General features: G+C 45.4%; 1 protein-coding gene across 3 annotated transcripts in view; it reads right to left on the bottom strand.

Moving 5' to 3' along the window:
• MOSPD2 (motile sperm domain containing 2) overlaps window positions 1-25,836 on the bottom strand; it is a 164,301-nt gene that overhangs the window by 6,845 nt on the left and 131,620 nt on the right. For 2 of the 3 annotated variants that reach the window (XM_044283710.1, XM_044283708.1), the window contains exons 10-14: window positions 16,704-16,816; window positions 16,245-16,341; window positions 15,403-15,499; window positions 14,822-14,951; window positions 756-858 (exon numbers count right to left, since the gene is read on the bottom strand). In XM_044283710.1, coding sequence (XP_044139645.1) covers window positions 756-858; window positions 14,822-14,951; window positions 15,403-15,499; window positions 16,245-16,341; window positions 16,704-16,816 — 540 coding nt within the window. The remainder of the gene's footprint in view (window positions 1-755; window positions 859-14,821; window positions 14,952-15,402; window positions 15,500-16,244; window positions 16,342-16,703; window positions 16,817-25,836) is intronic. The other variant, XM_044283711.1, reaches the window with a different exon arrangement.

The raw sequence follows: 25,836 nt of genomic DNA, 5'->3' as shown, positions 1-25,836 counted from the left end.
TGGAACAATGTAATTTTGCAGACAGTACTGTCATCTTCCAATATAGTATCAGCCACGTTTGGTCAGTGATCGCAGCTTCAGCAAGGATTTTACATGGTTCGTGGTGCCCACTGTCCAAGCAATGCAGAAATGGAGACAGAGCACATGACCACAGAGGGGACAAATACGCTGCATTACAGGTGCACATCTAAAGGGGAACTGCTCTGTAATTATGTTATGTGCAAGTCCATCGTATGACCACCGAAGTATGGAGAATTCATCGGGCTCATACTGTGCTAGAATTACTGTGTGGCTCATACTACTCCATGTGCACAGTCAGTGTAATATCTGGAAGATCCAGGTGTAAACTGTAATGTCTGGACCCCAACGCAAAGTATGTGACAAGGGCCCCCCCATTCCATGTGTCTCTTAGGATTCTGGGGTCTTCTTAAGTGGCCTTGAGAACCTGTCTGTCTCCTAGATGCAGCCATTGTGTAGGCCCTATATAGCCCCAGTTTGGAACCGCTCACAAGTTAAATTGATGTCACCAGCTGACAGAATGACTTCCCACCGTTTCGGTTTTGGAGGCGTGGCCAGGGAACAAGGGGTGGTGATTATATCCGAAAGCATAGTGAGGAATGGGCTGCATACGTATTTGACTTAGGTTTCTAAATGGCAGCCAGCCATTCCTGCAGCTTCCACCGTTAGATGACCACCTCTTCTACAAAGACCAGAGAAATATCGACACAAGCATAATCCCATTCACGATACTTCACCTTAAAATGCAGATCTTCATTGCTTAATAATGGCCTGTTTATTGCGTTCTCCTTTATTCCTAGTGTGGCAGGTTTGTTGGCTTCCACAACGTGGCATCTTAATCTGGAAAGAGGGACAGGATGATAATCACATGAGGAACATAGCCATTTACCGGAAGATAGGATTGTGTTAGCGGTAGACGATGTCAGCAGGGTACACAGCCTTGTGTCTTCAGCTGCAAACTGAACCGACCCACAGCAAACGACTTGTTGGAATATTACATTTTAAAAAGCTTGCGGTGTGGCTTTCCGGTTTTGAGATCCGGCATAAGATGTCAAAACCGGGTCAAAACGGATTAGTTTTGTCCTCATTCATTGTCATTAAGGACAAAACTGATCAGGATGCATTCTGTTCCGTTTTCTTTTTTGACTGGACACAAAACCGCTGCAAGCTGCAGTTTTGTGTCCGGTCAGAGAAACGGAACAAACCAGATTTCGTATGAACATGAATGCAAGTCAATGGTGCTGGATCCGGTTTCCTTGTTAACTAAAAAAAAAAAAAAAAGATCCGGCGCCCATTGACTTACAATGATTTTCATACCGGTTCCGGTTTGTTCAGTTTAGATTTTATGGATGCATCCGGATGTACTAAATGGCACAGATCCCTTTAATTCTGGTTTTGAGATCCTCTGCCAGATCTAGAAACTAGAATGAACAACGGGCCTTAGTCCCAAAATCACAATATGTACAATAATTTATACCAATATAAATTACTAATATTTACACAGCACACTATTGGGTAAAGTCGCCACTAATTGTCAGTCTGCAAAAAACTTATATCTTCTGTGTCCATATTATATATTTTTTTAATCACTTCCATCAACTGAAAGGACTATTCTCATCTGCAAACATGGACAAGATTGGAACCAGCAGCAAGATTTGCGAATCAGACACATGGAACCCTTAGGCCATGTTCACATCAATAGTTCAACGGATCCGGCATTACTGGAGTCAACAGATCACTGCCACATCCCTATTAACTATAATAGAATCCGGCTTTCAGGCATAAATTACGGGTTTTGAACAGACAAAAAACTTTGCATGCAGCAGTAAAAAGAGACATGAATGCAGCCTCAGAAAAAAACTAAAAAACTGATGTGTGCCTGGCCCCCAGAGAAATGGGCCAATGTGCCATCTGCGAAAAGAAGGGGATGTTAATGAGCTCTTAACAAGCTCTGCCTCCAGATGTAAGGCAGCTATCCTACAAGTCCGTGATGACTAACCTCTGGAACTCTAGCTGTGGTAAAACTACAACTCCCAAGATGCAAACTTGCTTGGCTGTTCTCAGAACTCCACAGAAATGAATGGAGTATGCTGGGAGTCGTGGTTTCACCACAGCTGGAGTGCCGGAGGTTAGCCATCAAGGCTTTAAAAAGGCTTTGAGACATGACTCTGATATTAAATAAGCCAGCACCTCATCTGCAGACAGCTGTTTCTGGGTGATTGCCCCTCATCATCAGTGCAGAGCAGAAAATACTGGGGGTGAGAGGCCTGAGGCAGTATTTGGGGGGGGGGGGGGCTATCTCTTCTTGTGGTGAGAGCGCCTTAATCGGCGTGAGGAGACTTATAGGGCATACCTCCTAAATCCTGACTTAGGCCTCTCACCCAGCCAGTACTATCTGGTCTGCACTGATGAGGGGCAATCATCCCAAAACAGCTGTCTGCAGATGAGGTTCAGGCTTATTTAATATCTGAGTAATGTCTCAAGGCTATTTAAAGGGTCGAACACTGACTTACAGGATAGCTGCCTTACATCTGGTGGCATTAGAGGCGGAGCTTGTTAAGAGCTCATTTGCATCCCTTTCTTCCCAGAATTCCAGAGGAGCATGTATGGCCTATAAGTCTCCTCATGCCAAGGAGAGATAGTACCCCCCAAATCCTATCTGTGAAAAAAATGAATAACACACTGAAAATGAAAAATACAGTTGTATGCATGAGGCCACATGCACACGACCGTTGTTCTGGTCCGCATCCGAACCACAGTTTTTGCGGCTCAGGTGCAGACCCATTCACTTCAATGGGGCTGCAAAAGATGCAGACAGCACTCTGTGTGCTGTCCGCATCCGTTGCTCCGTTCCGTAGCCCCGCAAAAAAATAAATAAATAACATGTCCTATTCTTGTGTGTTTTGTGGACAAGAATAGGCATTTCTACAATGGGCCGCCCGTTCCGTAAATTGCGGAAGGCACATGGGCGGCTTCCGCGTTTTGCGCATCCGCATCCGCAATTTGCGGACCTTACATGTCAGAAAGCTGGCCTAAAAGAAGATAAATATGCTGGGGCCACAAAAGTGGCGGCAGAGAAAACACCCATTGTTCAAAACATTGTGTGCAAGTGGCATAAAAAAAAAGGCACAAACGCAGTGTTTGTAACTTTTTTCTGGCAAGGGGAGGAATGATAAATTCTCCCCCCCCCCCCCCCCCCCCACACAGTTTATAAGATACACAGGAAAGAGCCCTGTTCATATGAGCTTACAATCCATAGGCAAGTGGTCAGGGAATGCAGCGAGCATCTGTAGACATGTCAGGTGCAGGCAGCGCTGGAATACTGCCTGATGGACACGTTAGGCATGTTATACACTTGGATGAAGAGGTAAGTTTCCAGTGAGTGAGCATTGGGACGGGTGTAGTGGTTAATAGTATAATGGCTCTGTCCCCATATACTCCCGTCCATACTTTTTCACCTCTATGTGAGATGTTGGACGGCCGGTGGAGGGGCGAGTCGCTGTATGCCGAGATGACTTCCCATCAACACGTCTAAATAAAGACAGGGAGGGGACCGGGCGGACATCATACAGTATTTTTCTATTGCTGGCAGCACTTACAATCTTGGAAAATTACTGTAAAATGTCAGGAAGTGTCGTAATCATCATGTATTTGCCTTGTCACTAACCACAAGATCAGCTGGAATATGTTCTGCAAACTAAGCAAGTCTAGAGGAGCTACTGACAACACGGATCAGTCTGCCAGCATTGCTGACCATTTCACGTGTCTCCTGATGGACCACATGTTCTCAAGCTTCTCTTTTATGATAGGGAACAATACTGATAACAGATTGCTATATCTGCTCTAAATGTGAGGTCTCATGAAGTCACCTTCTTGAAAGACAAGTCTTCCTGGCTGTCTGATGACTGAACCCCCCCAGAGATGGTCCGTCATAGGTGGGTTGGTCTATTACATGCAGGTCACTCAGATTGGTGGAAGTTCCAGGTCCTCCAGAACAGGAGCCGCTTACAGATTTAAAGCCCTCTCTACGATGTCCATATGATCTCATGGGGCTCATGGACTGGGGTTGTCTTGATGAGATGACCCCTTTAATTGGAGGTGAGTCAAATCACCGCGACAAGAGAAAGGTTCCCTGTTGTGACTCAATTAGAGCATCACACATTTCTGTGGAAATCTTTATCTAGAGAACAGCCGAGCTGCCATACTGTTATCCCAATTCTACACCTGCTATTATCATGAGGATTACCCTTCAGATAGCATCTTCCCCCTCACAGAAGCAGTAAACCGACAGTGGATTACTTATAAACTGTATACAGGAGGACTTATCATAGGACACTACTGTGTATTTAATCTTCTACGGCAGGAATCGGCAACCTCCGGCACTCCAGCTGTTCAAACACTACAATTCCCAGTATGTTCCATTCACTTCTACGGGAGTTACAATAACAAACGAGCATGTTGTATGCTGGGAGTTGTAGCATCACAGCAACTGGAGTGCCGAAGGTTGCTGACCCCTGTTCTACAGTATAGTACTGCCAAAATGAAAAAATTGTTTTCTATGAAGATTACGTTAACTCTTTCTGATAGAAGTGTCCCATTAATGTAGGACATAATGTATCTTCTATAAACATTCATCAACACTTTAAGTGATTGCTGTGCTTAGTTATATCAGACAACTGCTTAATTAACAATTCCCTAACATAAAATACAACATTTCAGCTCTAAGCACATCTGTCAGCAGATTTGTACCTATGACACCGGCTGACCTGTTACATGTGCACTTGGCAGCTGAAGACATCCGTGTTGGTCCCATGTATATATGTGCCTGCATTGCTGAGAAAAATGAGGTTTTGAAATATGCAAATGAGCTTCTAGGAGCAACTGGGGCGTTGCCGTTACACCTAGAGGCTCTGCTCTCTCTGCAACTGCTGCGCCCTCTACACTGTGATTAAGAGGCCAGGTGTGATGACGTTTTCACTGCCTGGATCTGTCAAAGTGTAGAGGGCGTGGCAGTTACAGAGAAAGCAGAGCCTCTAGGTGTAATGGTAACACCCCCGTTGCTCCTAAAGGCTCATTTGCATATATTAAAACATCATTTTTCTCAGCAATGCGGGCACATATGAACATGGGACCAACACAGATGCCTTCAGCTGCCAAGTGCACATGTAACAGGTCAGCCAGTTTGATAGGCACAGATCTGCTTGTCCTGTAACCAACCTTTATCAAGCTTAATGGGGAACAGAAACTGATGAATTCAGTTTATTTAAAAAAATTAAATCCTATCAATACTTTTACTTCTCCCTGGATTGATGATTTGACTGTGGGTAGGGGGGGGGGATTGCCCCATTTAGCAGCTTTGGACACCTACCGTGTGCTGTATCTGGACAGCATAAGTTCATGGGGTATGCTGCCCATGCAGTGCCCACACAGGCTTTGTTATAAGCTGGATGGACTGTGCTAGCCCCCCGTGAGGAGCAGCCGTAACACACATACAACTCCCTGCGGCCCTGCTGGGTTAGTAGTGGATTATCACTGCCTGTAAAGGGATAATATAATAGTTCTGATATTCCACAATCTAATCATTATATCCGCTCCTAGCAAGAAAAGAGAAGCGCAGAAGACGTGGACGACGCTGTGGCTAAGGCTACTTTCACACTAGCGTTCGGGCGGATCCGTTCTGAACGGATCCGCCCATAATAATGCAGACGGAGGCTCCGTTCAGAACGGATCCGTCTGCATTATATTAGCTAAAAAAAGCTAAGTGTGAAAATAGCCTGGGACGGATCCGTCCAGACTTTCAATGTAAAGTCAATGGGGGACGGATCCGCTTGAAGATTGAGCCACATTGTGGCATCTTCAAACGGATCCGTCCCCATTGACTTACATTGTAAGTCTGGACGGATCCGCACGCCTCCGCACGGCCAGGCGGACACCCGAACGCTGCAAGCAGCGTTCAGCTGTCCGCCTGTCCGTGCGGAGGCGAGCGGAGCGGAGGCTGAACGCCGCCAGACTGATGCAGTCTGAGCGGATCCGCCTCCATTCAGACTGCATCAGGGCTGGACGGCTGCGTTCGGGTCCGCTCGTGAGCTCCTTCAAACGGAGCTCACGAACGGAAACCCGAACGCTAGTGTGAAAGCAGCCTTAAAGGGGTATCCTACAAAAAACATGTATCATCCAAACACAGTATAGTCAGCAACCTCCGGCACTCCAGCTGTTCTAGTGATCAGTGGTGGTCCCAGTAGATAGGCGATGTTTTTCATGGGATAACCCGTTTAAAAACTTTAACTTCAGCTTTGAATATCACATTTTACTCCAGAGTTCTGCACGGTCTAATTTCACAACACATGTTTATGGGTAAGAGCTTTATTTTTCTGATACAAAGGTTATACTTCCCTTCACACAGTGATAGAGCTAAAATTCTGAGCGCCTGCAGCCACCACTAGGGGGAGCTTTCTGAAGACTCAATAAATACTTGTTCAGGACCCCATCTGCGCCCTCTGGTGGCTGTAGGCATCCAGAATTTTTAAATGTAAAGAGGTCATGTCATGATTGATGTGAAAAAATTAAAATTAGACATCAGATAGTACATGATAATCTAATCTCTTTCTAAGCAAGCTAGAGCCATCCCTGTACTGCACATGGATTCAGAGCTGCCCCCAATCACTGCTCCAATTGGTCTGCTAGATTTTATTTTCAGGCTGACAGCTCAGGTGGCGTGTCCTTTCTGCAGCAGCGCTATCACAGCTCACGGGACGTGTCATTTATGCTACAGTTCTCTATCACAGCTCAGGGGCTGGATGCTTTCAGCTAAAGCTCAGGGAGCGTATCATGTCTGTTGCAGCTCTGTATCGCAGCCCAGGGGCATGTCCTTTCTGCTGCAGCTGTCCATCACAGCTCAGAGGGCATTTCCTTTCTGCTGCAGCTCTCTATCACAGCTCAGGAGGTGTGTGCTTACTGATACAGCTCTATCACAGCTAGGAGGGCACGTCCTTTCTGCTAAAATTCTCTCTTTATCACAGCTCGGGGGGCATGTCCTTTCTGCTGCAGCTCTCTCCCCAGAACTGTCACAGTTTCTAACAGTAGATATGGCTGTTGGCAGTTGAAAGATGGAAACGAGCAAGTGCAACCATCTCAGCAACTGGATGTGCACATCACTATACAGATTAAACACCAGGGCGGCGCCACTATAATGGTCTATTCACAAATGGGTCCGCATCCGTTCTGCAATATCGGGAACGGGTGCGGACCCATTCATTCTCAATGGGGCAGGAATGGATGCGGATAGCACACCATGTGCTCTCCGCATCCGCATTTCTGGAACGTGGCCCCGAACTTACGGGCTGCGGCTCCGCCGAAAAAATAGAACATGTCCTATTCTTGTCCGCAATTGCAGACAAGAATAGGCAGTTCTATGGGGGATGCCAGCCGGGTCTATTGCGGATCCGCAATACACCACGGACGTGTGAATGGACCCTAATGGAGTAAAGAGAATATCTCACTAATGGCGCATTATTAACAGAAAGTAAAATTACAAAAGTAACAGTTTTTTCATGCTGAGTTATATTACAATGACATTTTGTGGGGGCACAACTCCGAATTCTAAATTATGCTTTAACTAATGCCCAGACGAGGGTCAGAAATAGATTGTGGATATGATCCACAATCTATTTCTGACCCTCGTCTGGGCATTAGTTAAATCATAACAAGTGATTAGCATGCGTCAGACATCCACAATACATTTCATGATCTTGATTAGAACAGAAAGGTACTTTAGGCGTTGCTGGCAGAAAGAGGACAATGTGAACAGAATGCTATTGTGTTACCAGGAGAAGCTTCCATATGAACACAACCTCAGCCGCTCAGAAATGAGCCTTATCCAGGGCAGAGGCAAAGCTCCCGGCTGCAGCAGCCTCCGGAAACAAAGTGGTGGTCACCAACACAGGTTGTGGAGATGTAATGGAACTCATCGTTGTTGTGGTTTTCACTGTATTACCAGACGTTTTCCTCTGTGCAGTGTGAATACATCTCATCATGCTACATGAAATCTGTGAAGAAAGTCGGTCTCAATGTGTGTGTAAGGGTATGTGTACATGTGCCATCTTTGACCGTGCAGTAAAAAAAAATCCAGACAAAAAGGACGCTCTTTTAGCACAGATTGCGGCGGTTTTGCAATGCCTGCAGCATATAACCACACTGATAACAGGTGCTCCACCTGGCGGCAAAAACCACTGCAGTTTGCCGTAAAATCAAATACAACACATGTAAACCTAACAATCCTCTGACCGCATGGTTCTGAATAGATGCAAATCTTTATAGATTCAGGGTTAAAGGGGTTTTATATTGATGACCTATCCCAGTGATGGCGAACCTATGGCACGGGTGCCAGAGGCGGCACTCAGAGCCCTCTCTGTGGGCACTTGCACCCTGGAAAAGTCTATGGTGTACCAATATGCCTTAGGCCTCCTGCACACGAACCCCGTGGCTGTGCTGCGGGCCGCAATGCAAGAACACTGACCATGGGGCAGCCGCAGTGGATCACGGACCCATTCACTTTAATGGGTCCACGATCAGCAAAAAAATAGGACATGTTCTATCTTTTTTCGGAACGGAAGTACGGGATGAAACCCCATGGAACCTCTCCGTAGGGTTCCGTTCTGTGCTTCCGTTCCGCACCATTCCGCATCTCCGGATTTGGCGGACCCATTAAAGTGAAAGCGTCCGCATCCGTGATGCGGAATGCACGTGGAACGGTGCCCATGTATTGCGGATCCGCAAATGCGGTCCTCAATATGGCAACGGGACACCTACAGTCATGTGCAGGAGGCCTTAGACTTTTCCTGCCATTCATCAGCGCAGGCGCACTATGAACACCACAGGCAGCGCACTGAGTGTAAACAGGCTTTTATAGCGAAAAGTACATGGAAGATATACTATACTGGACTGTAGTATTCAGGGGAAATTCCCATGTTGGCACTTTGTGATAAATATGTGGGTTTTTGGGTGCAGTTTGGGCACTCGGTCTCTAAAAGGTTTGCCATCACTGACCTATCCTCAGCTTTAGGCTACATGCACACGAACATTGTTTGTTTCTGTTCCGTTTTTTTTTGCGGATCGGATGTGGGCCTATTCATTTCAATGGATCCGCAAAAACTGCTGTCCGTATCAGTATGTCCGTTCTGTAGCCCCGCAAAAAAAAAAAAATATATATAACATGTCCTATTTTTATCCGTTTTAGGCATTGTTACAATAGATCCGCAAAAAAACAAAAACAAAAAAAAAACAGATGGCATACGGATGTCACCCGTTTTTTTTTTTTTGCGGACTGCAAAACACATACTGTCGTATGCATGTAGCCTTATGAAGAGGAGATGGCGCTCCATGCTAGCGCTGCTACCTCTTCATTACACTGCACGTCGTATCTCCTGTAGTGGTGGCATAGTGTAATTACAAGTACTCACTCCATTCAAGTGACTGGAGCGAGTACTTTTAATTACACTAGCTTCCAAGACGGCGGGCAGTGTAATGAAGAAGAAGCAGCGCTTGCATGGAGCGCCGCCTCCTCCTCTTCAAACAGCTAATCAGTGTGGGTGCCAGGTGCAGTGACGTGCCTAACCCCCCAACCCAAAATACTATAAAAAAAAATTGGACCCCCTAACAGTAGTATTGCCCTCATTGTACACCCCTCACAGTAATTTTCTCCAGATATGTGCCCCCTCATGGTAGTTATGCCCACAGTGCCCACTCAGTATTTATGCCCTTACTATACAACTTTCACCGTAGTTATGCCCTCTCTGTGCCCCATAACAGTAATAATGCCATCTGTGCCCCATCACAGTAGTAATGCCCGATGTGCCCCCTTTACAGTAAGTGCCCACTCAATGCCCCATAACAGTTATGCCCACCCCTTCAATGCTTAACAGTAATGCTTGCTGTGCCCCCTTCACAGTAGTAATGCCCTCTGTGTGCCCCCTTCATAATAGTAATGCCCTCTGTGTGCCCCCTTCATAATAGTAATGCCCTCTGTGTGCCCCCTTCATAATAGTAATGCCCTCTGTGTGCCCCCTTCATAATAGTAATGCCCTCTGTGTGCCCCCTTCATAATAGTAATGCCCTCTGTGTGCCCCCTTCATAATAGTAATGCCCTCTGTGTGCCCCCTTCATAATAGTAAAGCCCATTGTATCCCATTTATAGTATTGCCCTCTGTGCCCCCTTTGCAGTAGTATTGCCCTCTGTGCCCCCTTTGCAGTAGTATTGCCCTCTGTGCCCCCTTTGCAGTAGTATTGCCCTCTGTGCCCCCTTTGCAGTAGTATTGCCCTCTGTGCCCCCTTTGCAGTAGTATTGCCCTCTGTGCCCCCTTTGCAGTAGTATTGCCCTCTGTGCCCCCTTTGCAGTAGTATTGCCCTCTGTGCCCCCTTTGCAGTAGTATTGCCCTCTGTGCCCCCTTTGCAGTAGTATTGCCCTCTGTGCCCCCTTTGCAGTAGTATTGCCCTCTGTGGCCCCTTTGTAGTAAGTAGTATTGCCCTCTGTGGCCCCTTTGTAGTAAGTAGTATTGCCCTCTGTGGCCCCTTTGTAGTAGTATTGCCCTCTGTGGCCCCTTTGTAGTAGTATTGCCCTCTGTGGCCCCTTTGTAGTAGTATTGCCCTCTGTGGCCCCTTTGTAATAGTAATGCCCTCTGTGCCCCCTTAGTAATAGTAATGTCCTCTGTGCCCCCTTTGTAATAGTAATGTCTTCTGTGCCCCCTTTGTAATAGTAATGCCCTCTGTGCCCCCTTTGTAGAAGCAATGCCCTCTGTGCCCCCTTTGTAGAAGCAATGCCCTCTGTGCCCCCTTTGTAGTAGTAATGCCCTCTGTGCCCCATTTGTAGTAGTAATGCCCTCTGTGCCCCCTCCATGGCAGAAGTGCCCTCTGTGCTCCCTACATGGTAGAAGTGCCCCCTCCATGGTAGAAGTGCCCTGTGTGCCCCCTCCATGGTAGAAGTGCCCCCTCCATGGTAGAAGTGCCCTGTGTGCCCACTCCATGGTAGAAGTGCCCTGTGTGCCCCCTCCATGGTAGAAGTGCCCTGTGAGCCCCCTCCATGGTAGAAGGCAGGCTGAATGGGGGAGTGTGAAGAAGTCTTCCTGCTTCCCAATTGTGTGCGCCGCTGGCCTGAAGGAGAGGAGGAGCAGAGCGGTGAGTGACAGGACCACAGTTCCCAGAAATGAGCGCTTCCATCTGTATTGATGGAAGCGCTCATTGCTTCTAGGCGCTGGCACCCCTCTGACATCGGCACTCGGGGAGGACCCCCCATTAGTATGCCACTGGCCAGGTGTCAGCCCTCCCCCCACCGATCTCATATTGATGACCTAAGCTAAGGAACCCCTGCACAACCCCTTTAAATCCCTCACTATTTTAAACTATCCATAGGGTATTTTCAGACTTAGGAGTCATGTTGTTTTCTTTTCTTTTTTCTTTACTGTGACGACCGCACAATTGCGCAAAATAACCTCTACACCTGAAAGGTGAGTATCCTCGACTGACCCCCAGACTTCTGCAGCGGATTTTCGGCTGTACGTGCCACAGATCCACCCGTATGAATGAGGACGAGGTTTCAAAAACTGCATCCAATGCTGAATGCGGAAACCCAGCCTCATATTTCTTTCAGCAGAGAGTTTGCTAAAGACTGATCCATTGCAGACAATTCTCTGCTAACTTAATAGGGGTTTTCTGGGATTCATATACCGATGATCTATCCTCAGGTCATCAATATCTGATCAGTGGGGGAGACAGACTCCCTGCAACCTCGATGATCAGCTGTTTGAAGAGCCACGGGCACGGTGGTGTTGTGGCATCTTCCTAGCCCAGTGACGTCAGGGTCATTGGATACATGGACAAGGTGCCGCTCTGTCCCATTCAAGTGAATGGGCTTGGGCTGCAATACTAAGGATAGCAGCGTTGTGCTTGGGTAAGCTGTGAGGAGGCTGCAGCGCTCAGAGTGCCACGGTTTGTACAAACAGCTGATTGGTTTCAGAACCCCACCGATTAGCTACTGATGATCTATCCTGAGAACCTGGGCCTCTTTCAGACGAGCGTGTCCTGTTCCTGTGTGGAAATCACGCTCCATGTGTGAGGGTGATGTCCCGTTATGGACACTGCTCCTTTCACAGGATCACAAGGCATTATAATGATTTATAATGCTGTGTGTCTCTGTATGAACTTGCATCTACAGAATTATACTGACGACATTAGGTCAGTATAATTCAGTAGATATAGGTCTCGCAGAGACACACAGCATGATAAAATCAATATAAAGGCATTACCCAAAGGCACTGGTTACCACTGACGCAAAATATCATGCAGGGCTCAGACTGATGTGAAGGTTGTCAACCGCCAACTTTTCCCCCCAATCCATGGTGGCTAGTGGCTGCACAGGTATCATATAGTAAGTGACAATCTCTTTCTAATAAAGCTAGAACCAGCCCTGTACCTCACATGGATCCAGACATCCCCCCCATTCATTACTCAGCAGCTCCGGGGGCTGCACTCTCTCAGGGGTGTGTCCATCCTACTGCAGCTATTGGCAACTGACGGATGGAACTGAACATGTGCACCCACCTCAGTGAGCAGGACAGAGAAATCGGAAAATGACCAAACAGCAGGTGGCGCTATACAGATAGATTTCAGTGAATAACTCAGTGGCTATGCTACATTTTTTATTACATGCAATTACAAAAGTATTCAGATTCAGGTGCTGGTTTGAAAACTGTAGAACATTTTTCGTGGGACAAGCCCTTAAATTTTACCTGCAAAATCACGTGGCCATTAGCTGCCATGGGTGGACGAGCTGAACTGTCCAACTCCGACCTACATATGTCTGAATCAGGGTGAAACAAGGAATTTATGGAGAAAATACCACTTTTCAAAAACGCATTCTTAAAGGAGCAGAAGTCAGATGCAACCGGGCTTCTAATCTCCCCGGATAAGGGCAGTGCTGGTGACATTCAGAGTATACACGTACAACTTCACTAATGGCTGGCGCAATGTCGATGAAAGCAGCAGCGCGATGCAACACAAACAATACTTCAGACTGTGAACTTCAGGAGAGAAATTAATTAGCAGAAATCACTGGATTCTATGGAATAAACAACTACTGCACGCTACCGCTCCGATCATTTGAGCAAGGACTTAATTAATGACAATTCAGCTGCAGACTCGGTGCTTCATTAAACTTCAGAAGTCCCTGTGCTTTCTGCAGACGAAACCTTTTGAACTCACAATATTCAAAAGATTTAAATGTCAAAGTAATTACAGATAATACAATTTGCATTACTTTTTTTTTCTTCCACTACATTTCATGTTTTTTTCAGATTTCTTTTCTGACCAATAGTTACAGTTTTACCAAAATAATGCAATTTTTTGCCAACACACATTATAAGGGTACGCACATATGGGGCACAATTTCGGCAGCAAACATCGCAATTGGATCTGTGGCAAAGTCTGCATATGTTACATGCGGCAGTGATTTGCCCCGGATCTCCCTGTTTGCAAAGGGAGACGCTAGGGAGGCCCACTCCCGCCTCCGCCCGCCCGCCCCCCCCCCCCGACACTACTGGATGTTTCCATCTGTGTACAGGGAGAAGCAGCAGCGGTGGTGCGGCGGACCGGGAGCGTAGACCCGGGTAAGTATATACCCTGTGAGGGGCCGGGGGGGGGGGGGGGGGACTGTTTAGGATATTGGATAACCCCTTTAAACAGAAGCAGCAGAAAAGGTGCAGCATTCCGGCAACGGATTTTTCACTTGTGAACCCAGTCTTGGGGCTCATTTCCACGAACGTAAGGGCTCCGTGCCCGTGCTGCGGTACGCAATGCACGGGAACAGACAGTGGAGCAGACGCATGCGGATCGCGGACACATTCACTTGAATGGAGTCCGCAATCCGCATCAGACGGTCCGCACTGCAAAAAAGTAGTGCATGCGCTACTCTTTTGCGGTGCGGAAGCACGGCCAGAAAAACCACGGAAGCACTCCGTAGTGCTTCCGTGGGGTTTCGATCCGTGCCTCCGTTCCGCATCTCTCGGATTGCGGACCAATTGAAGTTCATGGGTCCGCGATGCACACGGCTGGTGCCCGTGTATTGCGGACCCGCCGTATAGGGGCAGGAATACGACCATGGGGCAGCACAAGGTCGTGTGCATGAGCCCTTAAAGGGGTTTTCTCACTTCAGCAAATAGAATCTATCATGTAGAGAAAGCTATCACAAGACACTTACTAATATATTGTGATTGTCCATGTTGCCTCCTTTGCTGGCTTGATTCATTTTTCCATCACATTATACACTGCTAGTTTCCATGGTTTCGACCACCCTGCCATCCAGCCGTGGTGGTCATGCTTACACGCTATAAAAAAAAGCACCAGCCTGTGTGCGCTCCCATGGTCCCGGCCACCAGAAAGGCCTGCACTTTTTCCTATAGTGTGCAAGCACGGCCACTGGTGCTGGATTGTAGGGTGGTTGTAACCATGGAAATGAGCAGTGTATAATGTGATGGAAAAATGAATCAAGCCAGCAAAAGAGGCAACATGGACAATCACAATACATTAGTAAGTGCCTGGTATTAACTTTCTCTACATGATAAATGGTTTTTTAGAGTGTAAGCTCTTTGTAAAAAAAAAAAAAAAAAGTAACGTGGCTGGACAATCCCTTTAAAACAGCGTGCTCTGGGGTGAAGAAAGCATATCAGCAGTTCCCGGTGAAACATTGTTTCTGTAGCAGAGAAAATACAGTAGTTGCAACCTCGGCTGGGGCATCCCAGACATTCGGGCAGGGTACCTGTGCTCCATGACCTTATTCCTGGGCACTTCCTTCCAGAACTGTGCCAGCTCTTGTGCTCCAGTTCCCGATGTTTGCTCCATCTCGCCAGCCATTACTAAGAAGCGGTCTTGAAGCGATGCAGTGGATGCTTTGCAATGCAAAAGAAATAAACAAGGAACAAAACGGGAAGAAAGCAATTTAGGAAAAGTTTAACATGTGGAGATTACACGGCGAATGCATTTCGTGTTCCGCCCTGAATTCATTATGGCTGTGCAGCACATTTTCTGGGATCCGTGGCTACCTGAAGAGCGGCTCTCTGTAAGTGTAGTGCAATCAATCACCGGCTCTGTCTGGCATGACAAGGTCTTGAGCTTTGCTCACATTATCGAGGAACAGACATCTAAAATTTCCTCTAAAAGCTTCTACGAAAAATTCCTTTAATGCAAAATGATTTATGTACAGTTGGAAGATGGAAATGTCCCCATTTCCGCTGAGCCTGTAGGACATGTTTGATATAGAACATATCTCCCTTTGAAAAATGCAAACTCCTCAAATGTTCTCAATGTAACAAGTGAAGGTTCTGGTGACAATGCAGTTACCTGCATGAAGAGAGATCACAATGTCGACCGTGGAGCCAGGTTCACAACTGCTGTTGCTTGGTTTGACCCGAAATTTATCAGGGGCTGTTGTCCTCACCTAAGAAAAGGAATGTATGGTTAAAAGGATTATCCCAAGTTAAACATGCATCTCCAGGAGTCGATTTGACATCCACCGTTTAGCACAATGGGCCACGGCTGTAAACTGGTCAGCCACAGAGGTCTTACAGGTACTAGACCTCCTCCATTATAAGCTCTGCTGGTGCCAATTTCCAAAAGGAGCAAATGATTTGAACCTACGAGCAGCAATGTTGCTGGACTTGGTGCACTATAAATTTGGACAGTTTTTTATTTTCTTCACTTGTACATTATGTGAAAAGGAATAAAATGTGATTTAACATAAACTACAGGCAACAAATAGAGTATAAAAATCCTTAATCCATCATGTTTCTGCCACACACATATAGGGATCGGTGAACACAGCGCTCCTTGTGCTGGCTGTACTCACCGCTCCCTGTTCTTCTTCTGCCAACACTGCCCGCTGTGCTGCGAGCGGATGTGGCATACTGTAAGCGCGCACTATGATCTGGCGCTGTGCGACGTCGGCAGCAGAAGATCAGGGAGCGGTGAGTGCAGGACGAGCGCACCGTCCACGGCAGGAGTGGTAAGTTAATTTGTTTATTTTAGGTCTGATCTGAGGTTTCATGAGCAATGGGGGTCTGATATGAGATCTGATGAAGATTCGGGGGGTTTGATGAAAAATATTTTCTTATTTTCCTCCTCTAAAACTTAGGTGCGTGTTATGGTCAGGTACGTCTTATGGTGCTGGAAATACAGTCATTTACCTTAAAGGCCACCGTATTTTTGGTGACATTATTGAGGACGATAACACATTTCCTTTCTCCGCTTTCCTTGGATCCAAAATGCAGCTCTTCTGCAGGACTAACAAGAAACGAGCCATTAATGCCATGTAAACAAAAAAAAAAAAGAAAGAAAACTTTTTTCTAATGAGAAGAGACAGATGTTGCGTAACACTTCATGACAGAACTTTCCAAAGACTCGTTTGCAAGGACAGAAAATGAAACAGCGGCGGCCCTTTGGGAGCTTTCCTTTAGAAGGAGGCAGATGAAAACATCATCAGAAGGATGTGACTTTGGTGCGCAAATGAGACACATCAGCAAAACGCCAGCCGTCGTGACAAACACATCTGAAGGCAGAACATGCTTGATTATTTAATGCTGACATCAGGATTCTCACAAGTGACAGAGAAGTGAACCTTGGAAGCCAGTGATCTCCTGACATACCTAATGTGTAGTAAAGGCCCTTTAAAAACGGTCGATGCCCTCCTGTGGTTTTTTGGCTTGGCATCCGTCTTTTCGCTGTCGTCATGTTTGAAATGATCTTCGGCGCTGTGTAACTGCAATAGAAGAGAGCGGCGGTGAAATCTCTGGTTTTGTCTCGATCTGTCATTCTGCTTTGGCCCTTTTATCTTCTCGGCCCCTTACACTGGCTAGAGAGGAAGCAATCTGTGTCTGTAATAATAGGATAGAAAAAGGCACAGCAATTTAGGGTTTGTAAAAGCGCCGTCTCCTCTGAGATATGATATGACACGACATAACACAAAGCCAGCCTTGTCCTACAGCTGAAGCTGCAAGAAACGGATGATGGACCCCGAGGCATTTTCATGAATATGTTAGTTTCAGGGGGGCATCAAAACTAAAAATCTATAAATGCAGAGCTACCAAGGAGCTGTGTAAGTGGAATGGTAGATTTTTGCTTACATTTTAAATTGAAAAATAAAAAAAAGTTTTCAAAAATGCAGAGCGCTTTCACTAGCATGAGGAACTTCACCAACATATAGTAACAAAGTTTATAAAGCTGAAAAAAGACATCTGTCCATCCAGTTCAGCCTGTTATAAATGCAATGTTTAAATAAACTTCATTAAAGGGGTTGTGTCACTTCAGCAAATGCTATTTAGCATGTAGAGAAAGTTAATACAAGGCACTTACTAATGTATTGTGATTGTCCATATTGCTTCCTTTGCTGGCTGGATTAATTTTTCCATCACATTATACACTGCTCGTTTCCATGGTTACAACCACCCTGCAATCCATCAGCAGAGGCCATGCTTCTACACTACAGAAAAAAAGTGCTGGATTATGCGCACTTCTGCGGTCCAGGCCACCGGAGTGGATTGCGCTTTTTCCTATATTGCGCAAGCACGACCACTGATGCTGGATGACAGGGTGGTCATAACCATGGAAGCAAATAGTGTATAATGGGATTGAAATATGAATCTAGTAAGCAAAGGAGGCAATATGGACAATCACAATACGTTAGTAAGTGCCTTGTATTAATCTTTTGTACGTGATAAATGCCATTTGCTGAAGAAGCGAGACAACCCCTTTAAGACTAAGTTCACATTGCGCCTGTGATGTGTTCTAAACCAGGGAAGCTGCTGATGTACACACTAAACGCATTACATTCACCAGACGAAGGCCTCTAGCAGACCAGTGTACATCAGATGGTCTGTGATCAATCATGGCCTTCATGAAGTTTACTTAAAGGGGGTTGTGCCAAGTTTTTAAGTTATCCCCTAGCTGACCTCTAGGGTTCTGACTGCTGGGACCCCCACCACTGATCACAAGAATGGGGGTCTCATTCCCCCGATCTGATGGAGTGGCAGGTTATCTATGCGCACTACCGCTCCATTCATTCTCTATAGGCGCATCAGGGATAGCCAAGTACAGCGCTGGGTTAACTCCAATGCTCCCATAGAGAATGAATAGAGTGGCAGTGCGCATGTCTGATCTGCAGAATGGGACCCCTGTTCTTGTGATTGTTGGGAGTCCCAAAATTTGGACACCCTCCCCCTCATTGGTCAGCTAGTTATCCACTATCCTGTAGTTAGAAACTTGGAACAACCCCTTTAAAACACAATGGGGGACATTAATGAAATCTGGCACAAGAGTTTGTGCAAAATTCTGTGACTTTTGGCCTCTTTCACCACCCTGCGGGTTGGGATTAAGGCAAACTTTGCTGATTCGATCACTTTTAAGTATAATTTATCTTCTGCAACATTCACAAACCAAAGAAGTTAAAACTGACACAAGAAACAACGCAAATAATACCCCCCCCCCCCCCCCCAATGTTTTTATCCAATTACGCTTTGGTGAAGGACCTCATGCTAGTTTGAGTGCTGCACTTTTGCAACCATTTATTTTTCAGTATAACTTATAATTTTTAAAACTCTTCATTAAAAGTCTCCTATCGTCTTGTGTATACAGCTCCTATGCACATCTGTGTGGATCCTACAAAAAAAAAAGAAAACCCAAAAAGCGATGGAATAGCGTAGAAGACTGCACTATTTGATACAGCAGTATCCAGTGTAAAAAAATGCACATGCTAAACATTTGTGGATTTTATGTTTTACTATGGGGATGACGGATGCCATCTGTTATCATATACGTCCTCAAAGGCCTTGATGTAATCAGAGCCCAAATGTAAAACAGGTATCACAATTCGTTCCCTCAGTGTATATGTAAGATAGAGGGGGTAATGGCGTCTCTTCTGTGGCCAGAGATCATAGAGGTCACACTACGGCAAATATTCTTAGAGCAGTGTTTCCCAACCAGTGTGCCTCCAGCTGTTGCAAAACTACAACTCCCAGCATGCCTGGACAGCCTTTGGCTGTGCGGGCATGCTGGGAGTTGTAGTTTTGCAACAGCTGGAGGCACACTGGTTGGGAAACACTGTCTTAGAGTAATCTTCCCACCAGAATGGCGCAAATCCTAAAATAGGTACTTTGGTAACAAGAAGTTATCCCCCATCTCCTGAACAGTGGTCCTATGTTTCCCGTTTCATTAGGGTGATGGGTCATGCCTGCCCACCACCGCTCCTTTACGAGACTGCTGGAGATAGCAGAGCTCTGCACCATAGATTGCCTCCAGGCGCAACTTCTTTGTCACCAGGGACAAACCTCTGAGCAAATCTGAAAAACTAAACTGGAACTCAACAAGGGAAATTTATAATAACCCAATTTATAAAAAGTGGAGGAGGTGCCCATCGCCATCAGATTGTTTCGATATCATTGCCACAGGTAACTACTCCACTTTTCATTTGACCCAGTTTTGATAAATCTCCCCAATATAGGCATCTGTCAGGACATTTTTACCTATGACCTGTTGTGTATGTGCTTCACAGCTGAAGGCATCTACTGTATGTTGGTCCCATGTCCTATGTGTGCACATTGCTGAGAAAAATTATGTTTTAATATATGCACTTAGAGGCTCTGCTCTCTCTACGACTGCTGCGGTCTCTGCACCTTTAGATTTTGTCATCAGCTGTTAAAGAAGTTGTCACATCATAGACACCATCTTCTAGCATCGACAGCCAACAGATGGTCTTGAGGGGAAGCCTTGTCTCCTACTTCAATGGAGCATTACATGGTGGCCATCCAGAAGTCTAACAGACTGGAAGCCATTCATTCTGCCTCATAGAGAGGGGGTCCAGAGGTAATTAAAATTAAGAGGAGGGATCCTCTCTCCAGGATCATGATCTCTCGGTCAGAGTGCAGAGCAGTTACAAAGAGTGTCTCCTCTTGAGGGCCTGTCCTACTCTATTGTACAGAAAGCAAATTGATTTAAATTGCCAACTCCTAGCTTCCTGTGGTGGGACTGGTTGGAAGACTGAACATTTACTGCTAGGTTTCACCACAGAGTACATTGGATTGCAGGGGAGACATTTTATGATCGCCTTATTGTCAAGGGACCCTTCTAACAAATAGGGTTTGTCCATAGCAGAAGTCAAGGGTAGAGTAGATAGAGATGGTCCTAGTGGAAATCCAGTGACAGGTCTTTATGTCAACACTTCCTGGAAAAATATGCAAATTGGTTCTATTCCAGAATAAAAATGGTCTCTCGCACAATAGGAGGCTAAGTAAAGCTGGGTTTACACAGGGCGGTGTAACAGCCGATTGTCAGGAAGGAAGCGTTCCTTCCCGATAGTAGGCTCCTTGTTCAGTGAAGGAGACTGCACATCCCCTTCACTGTATAGCTTGGAAGAAAGACGAGACAGAGGGATTATGATAGAACCTTTAAATACATAAAGGGGATCAACAAGGTAAACGAGGAGAGAATATTTAAAAGAAGAAAAACTGCTACAAGAGGACATAGTTTTAAATTAGAGGGGCAAAGGTTTAAAAGTAATATCAGGAAGTATTACTTTACTGAGAGAGTAGTGGATGCATGGAATAGCCTTCCTGCGGAAGTGGTAGCTGCAAATACAGTGAAGGAGTTTAAGCATGCATGGGATAGGCATAAGGCCATCCTTCATATAAGATAGGGCCAGGGACTATTCATAGTATTAAGTATATTGGGCAGACTAGATGGGCCAAATGGTTCTTATCTGCTGACACATTCTGTGTTTCTATGAGGACAGGGGATTGCTATAGCGACCCCTTGTCCTCATACAGAATCATGGCTTCTGTGCAGGAGATCGCTCTTTAGCCCACACGATCTGCTGCCCAGAAGCCATGATCGGTGTTGCTTGCACGAGCGACAGGACATCGTTCATCGGTGGCACGTTCATTCCCCATAATCTGCCCGATAATTGGTGCCTCTGAATGCACTTTTAGTGTCTGGCCCCACTGAATAGCCTAGTAACATACTGCAGACAGCATTTCTAAGTTACTCTGTCTGGCCTTAAAGGGGTTTTCCAGGAGTAGAATATTGATGTTGATGACTGATCCTTAAGGGTCCATTCACACATCCGTGTGTGTTCTGCAGATCCAGAAAACACGGACACCGGCAATGTGCGTTCCGCATTTTGCGGACTGCATATCGCCGGCACTTAATAGAAAGTGTCTAATCTTGTCCGCAATAGGACATGTTTTATTTTTTACAGGATTGGAATTGCGGACCCTGAAGTGTGGGTCCGCATTTCCGGATCCGGGCAGCACATTGTGGGGGCCCCATAGAAATGAATGGGTCGGCAATTCCGTTCTGCAAAATGCAGAACAGAATTGCGGACGTGTGAATGAAGCCTAAGGATAAGTCATCAATTTTCACTGTAGTGTGGTGGCCTCTTTAAACAGCTGCTTAGTAGGGGTACCAGGTGTCAGAAACCCAACCATCTTTAACTCTTCCTGCAATACTAAATTCTGCTCAGCCTTACAGAAAAGTGCAACGATCTCTACAGATATTTTAGCAGCTAAATTTTTTAAGGGTCAAGTCGCAAGGCTAAAAAAATAAATAAACAAATAAAAACATAAGACAAAAGTAATGTAGGATTTTAGATACAATTTTATTTGATGCACAATACAGAAAAGGGTAACAATACAATTAATCATAATGTTGCAGACAATTAAGTAGTAATTAGTCCAAAAAGAGGTAGAAAATTAACCTAAAGCCACAGACAATTATAGAAGATTGTTTGCTCTCATCTTTCTCTTTAATTAATATTCATTCTTCTTCGTTACCCGATAACTCCCAGGCAATGGCAGGCTGTCCACTGTACACTAAGGCTACTTTCACACTAGCGTTGTTTTAATCCGGCGTTCAATTCCGACACTGGAACTGCCCGCCGGATCCGGAAAAACGTGTGAAAACGGATTACATTTGAATCCTGATCAGGCTTTCGATCACAATGAAAAAATGCATTGGAAAAAACGGATCCGCCATTTATGGACTTTGACTTTTTTTTCACATTTTTCGGGTTTAACATGCAAAAGCCGGATCCGTTTTGACTGAACACACAGGGCCGGATCCGGTGTTAATGCAAGTCAATGGGAAAAAAGCCTGATCAGGCGTTCAGTCAAAGTGTTCAGGCTTTTTGGCCGGAGGTAAAAATACTGCATGCTACGTTTTTCTGAAAAGCCTGATCAGTCAAAAAGACTGAACTGAAGACATCCTGATGCATCCTGTACGGATTACTCTCCATTCAGCATGCATTAGGATAAAACTGATCAGTTCTTTTCCGGATTTGAGCCCCTAGGACGGAACTCAGCGCCGGAAAAGAAAAACGCTAGTGTGAAAGTACCCTAAAGAGTCAAAGAGCAATGATCAGAAGATTATTACCAGAAGATACTGTTCGAGAAATTCAGTAACATATTTTCAATAGGTCCAGCGCCTTGAAATTTAAAATAAAACATAACTTTTATTTACGTAAATGTCCTCGGAGACACCATGGAGTTTATTTATGTAAATAAAAGTTATGTTTTATTTTAAATTCTAAGGCACTGGAGCTATAAAAAAATGTGTTACTGAAGTGTCTCATGACCCCAGATCCGGGGGTTCATCCGTGCTGCCTTTTTCTTCATATTACGGGAGTGTCTGGATTACGCAAATTCAGGGTGAGCTGTGCAAAAACAATTTGGGGGGTTCTTTCTTGCCATGTTTGAGGATCCCAGCTTGGAAATGCCATGAGCTTAAATGGGTTGTACAGAGATGCAGATATCCTCAGGATAAGTCATCAATATCAGATTGGTGGGGGTCCGAATCACGGCAGCCCTGCTGAGATCAGTTGTTTGAAGGGGTTGCGATGCTCACGTGAGTGCTGCTGTCTCACTTGCAGAGCGCTGAGGTTTAACGACAGTTTCCTCTCAAATTCACTTGAATGGGACAAAGAGCTATAATTCCTCTGCACCACCACTACAATGGAGACCCCTCCAGGAGGAGCAAGGGTGCACAGAGGGGCTTGTACCCACCCTTGCACTGTACCACTCATGTGCATAGGGATAAAATACTTTTTCTCCAGAATGAAGCAGCAGATGGAGAAGTGAAATATCATTACATTCAACTGAGCTAGACCTACAGAGCACTGGGCCTTGTGTAACAGTGAATGTACCCGTGACAGAATCCCTTTAAGCCATTTTGTAGCTTTTTCTAAAAAAACATAAAATAAAATGATATTGGTTGGACAACCCCTGCAATGGATGTCCCTGTTTCACACTCCATAGTTGGAGCCTTAAAGGTGTTGTCCGAGTTATTTTTTTGTTCTTTCTATGTTCCTAACTAGGCAAATATTACAGCTTTCCAATTAACTCACTTTATCTCCATTGGCTGGTTTCTCAGATGTCACTGAGGGTCACATGACCTGTGATGTCAGCTTCTCTCCCTGCTCTGATAAAGTTAGTTTACAAGCCTGTAAATGAGACGTCACTGTGCTGGCCACGTCCCCCCTTCACTGCCGGCTGTCTGCTCTATCCTAGGAATCTTAACCCCTTCAGCTGCACAGCTCTACAGGCAGTGAGGAGACAATTCTGGGCACTGGAACTGACAGACTAGAGAGAGCATTGCACAAGAAGGTAGGGGGAAGATCCTGTGTGTATTAGCAGTGTCATTATACAGCTTGGACTTGTAGTCCTACACATACAACATGCTGCAGAGTCTCCTAACAGGCAGACATGTCACTCAGGGCAGCTCTTGTAGCCACTCCCTTAGCAGAGCAGGGGGAGGGGCAGAGATTGTTTTTATTGCATGTAAACAAAGGGCCAGAAAAGAACCAGGGAGATATATATATTTTTTTTGCATAAAACTTGCTTAGATTAGTTGCCCATCAGATTTTCAGTGCTATATATTTTTTTTTTTTCATAACTCGGACAACCCCTTTAAAGGGATAGTGTCAAAAGCTTGCGCACGGTTGCTCCATTTATTCTCTATTGGAGTAGCGGAGACAGCCGAGCACTGTATTTAGCTCCAGCAGCCCCATAGAGAATGAATGGAGCAGCAGTGTTCATGCCCAAACTGCTGCTCCATCAGATCGGGGGAAAGGGATTGATGGGGGTTCCAGTGGTAGGACCCCCAGCAATCGTTTAGTTATCCCCTATCCTGTTGATGAGGGACAACTTGCCATCATGACAAAACCTCGTCAATAAAACTGTCTGCATTGCATCAACTACAGTGTGTGCTGTCCTGCTTGTTACATTATGGAAGACCCCTACAGAGGGACAGGGACACTGAGCCATTCCAGATAAACACTGAGCAGATCTATCGGTCTCCCCCGTGCATGCTGTATGAACCAGTCGTCAGTTATGCTGCATAAATTGCTATATGATTTTTGCCCTCAAAAAAGTCAAGAAAAAAAGCCAATAATACTTTCATATAATACTAATAAAAAACTATAGGAATATTTAGCCTTGATAAGATTGCCGCTCTCAATCCTTCAACCTGCAAAGACAAAAAAAAAAATTGGAAGTGATGTTTTTGATAGAGAAGGTTACTGCCGTCATTCGTCATATGGCTTTAGATTGTAACAGGTATTTTGTAATGTAATGAAGAGACAATGAATAGGAGGGAAGAAATGCTCTTCGCTTCTCCAAAGCCATCTCTGAGCCATTAATTATGAGGGGCAGCAGCAGGTTAAGAACCCAGTTGATGTATTATGAAGTTTTGCGCACTCGGAATGAGACTAAATAAGACTAGAAAGTAGTGGCCGGTATATTTGGAGGCTTTGATGTCACAATAGCAGAAGAAGATGCTGCAATTATTACTGGGGCTCTTAGTAAACCGTTCAAGTAGAAAAATGCAATTTAAGACATGAGTAAGCATGACACATTATATTTCCAAAAGCCACATCACAAGCCACACACTAAAATTAGGGCTCTAAATGCAATTAAACTTCTTGAAAGATCACTGGGCTGCGATACGGCCTGTAAACAAGATGGCCAAGACCAGATGAGCCGGCACGGTAACCCAGATATTTCTGCCGAGAATGGCCGCTTGTTCGTTGGCTGCTGTTCTTTATTAGGGACTGATCAAGGGGATGAAGAGTTGCCAGAGGAGTATAATATAACCGGGATGGGTACCATAGACTGTACACACAAACATCCCATCTACTACTATGTATATACACATGGGTCAGTAATGGTTTGGCAGAAGGTCACAACACTGGAAAAACCAGTAAAAACATGTAGTATTTGCCTTGGTTTTAAGATAATGCTCAGAGTTTATTTACATAGGGTTGTGCTGCAATGAAGTAAAGGCGAGACTCACCGCCACACAGTGTCAGTAAACCATCTACCGCAAACCATGTTAGATGCTATATACATAATAGATCATCTTTACAGCATTTTTAGCGCTGTAAAGATACATTCCTGCCACCCCAGAAGAAACCTTCATAAAGTCAATGGGGTCCATCCGGGTGGTCTATATCCATAGTGGCCATGGTTCTATTACAAATATTAGCCATGGCACTAGTGTGAACAGAGCTTTAAAGGGCTTCTGTCATCAAAAACACGGATCTAAAACTGCCTCACCTGAGACATGAGCCCTTGACAGCTGAAGATTAAGGTCTTGGCCCCATCAGCCTCAGAGAAAGGCCTCTTGCACACAAACGTTTTTTTTTTTTTCAGTTTACATTCCGTTTTTTGCATTACGTATATGGAACTGATAACACCTCCCCCGTGTACAGCTATCTCTGTATACACACTTACACAG

Source organism: Bufo gargarizans, chromosome 3 (assembly GCF_014858855.1).
Source record: "Bufo gargarizans isolate SCDJY-AF-19 chromosome 3, ASM1485885v1, whole genome shotgun sequence".
Taxonomy (NCBI): domain Eukaryota; kingdom Metazoa; phylum Chordata; class Amphibia; order Anura; family Bufonidae; genus Bufo; species Bufo gargarizans.
Note: the sequence above shows the minus strand (reverse complement) of the source record. Positions and strands in the feature narration are given on the sequence as shown.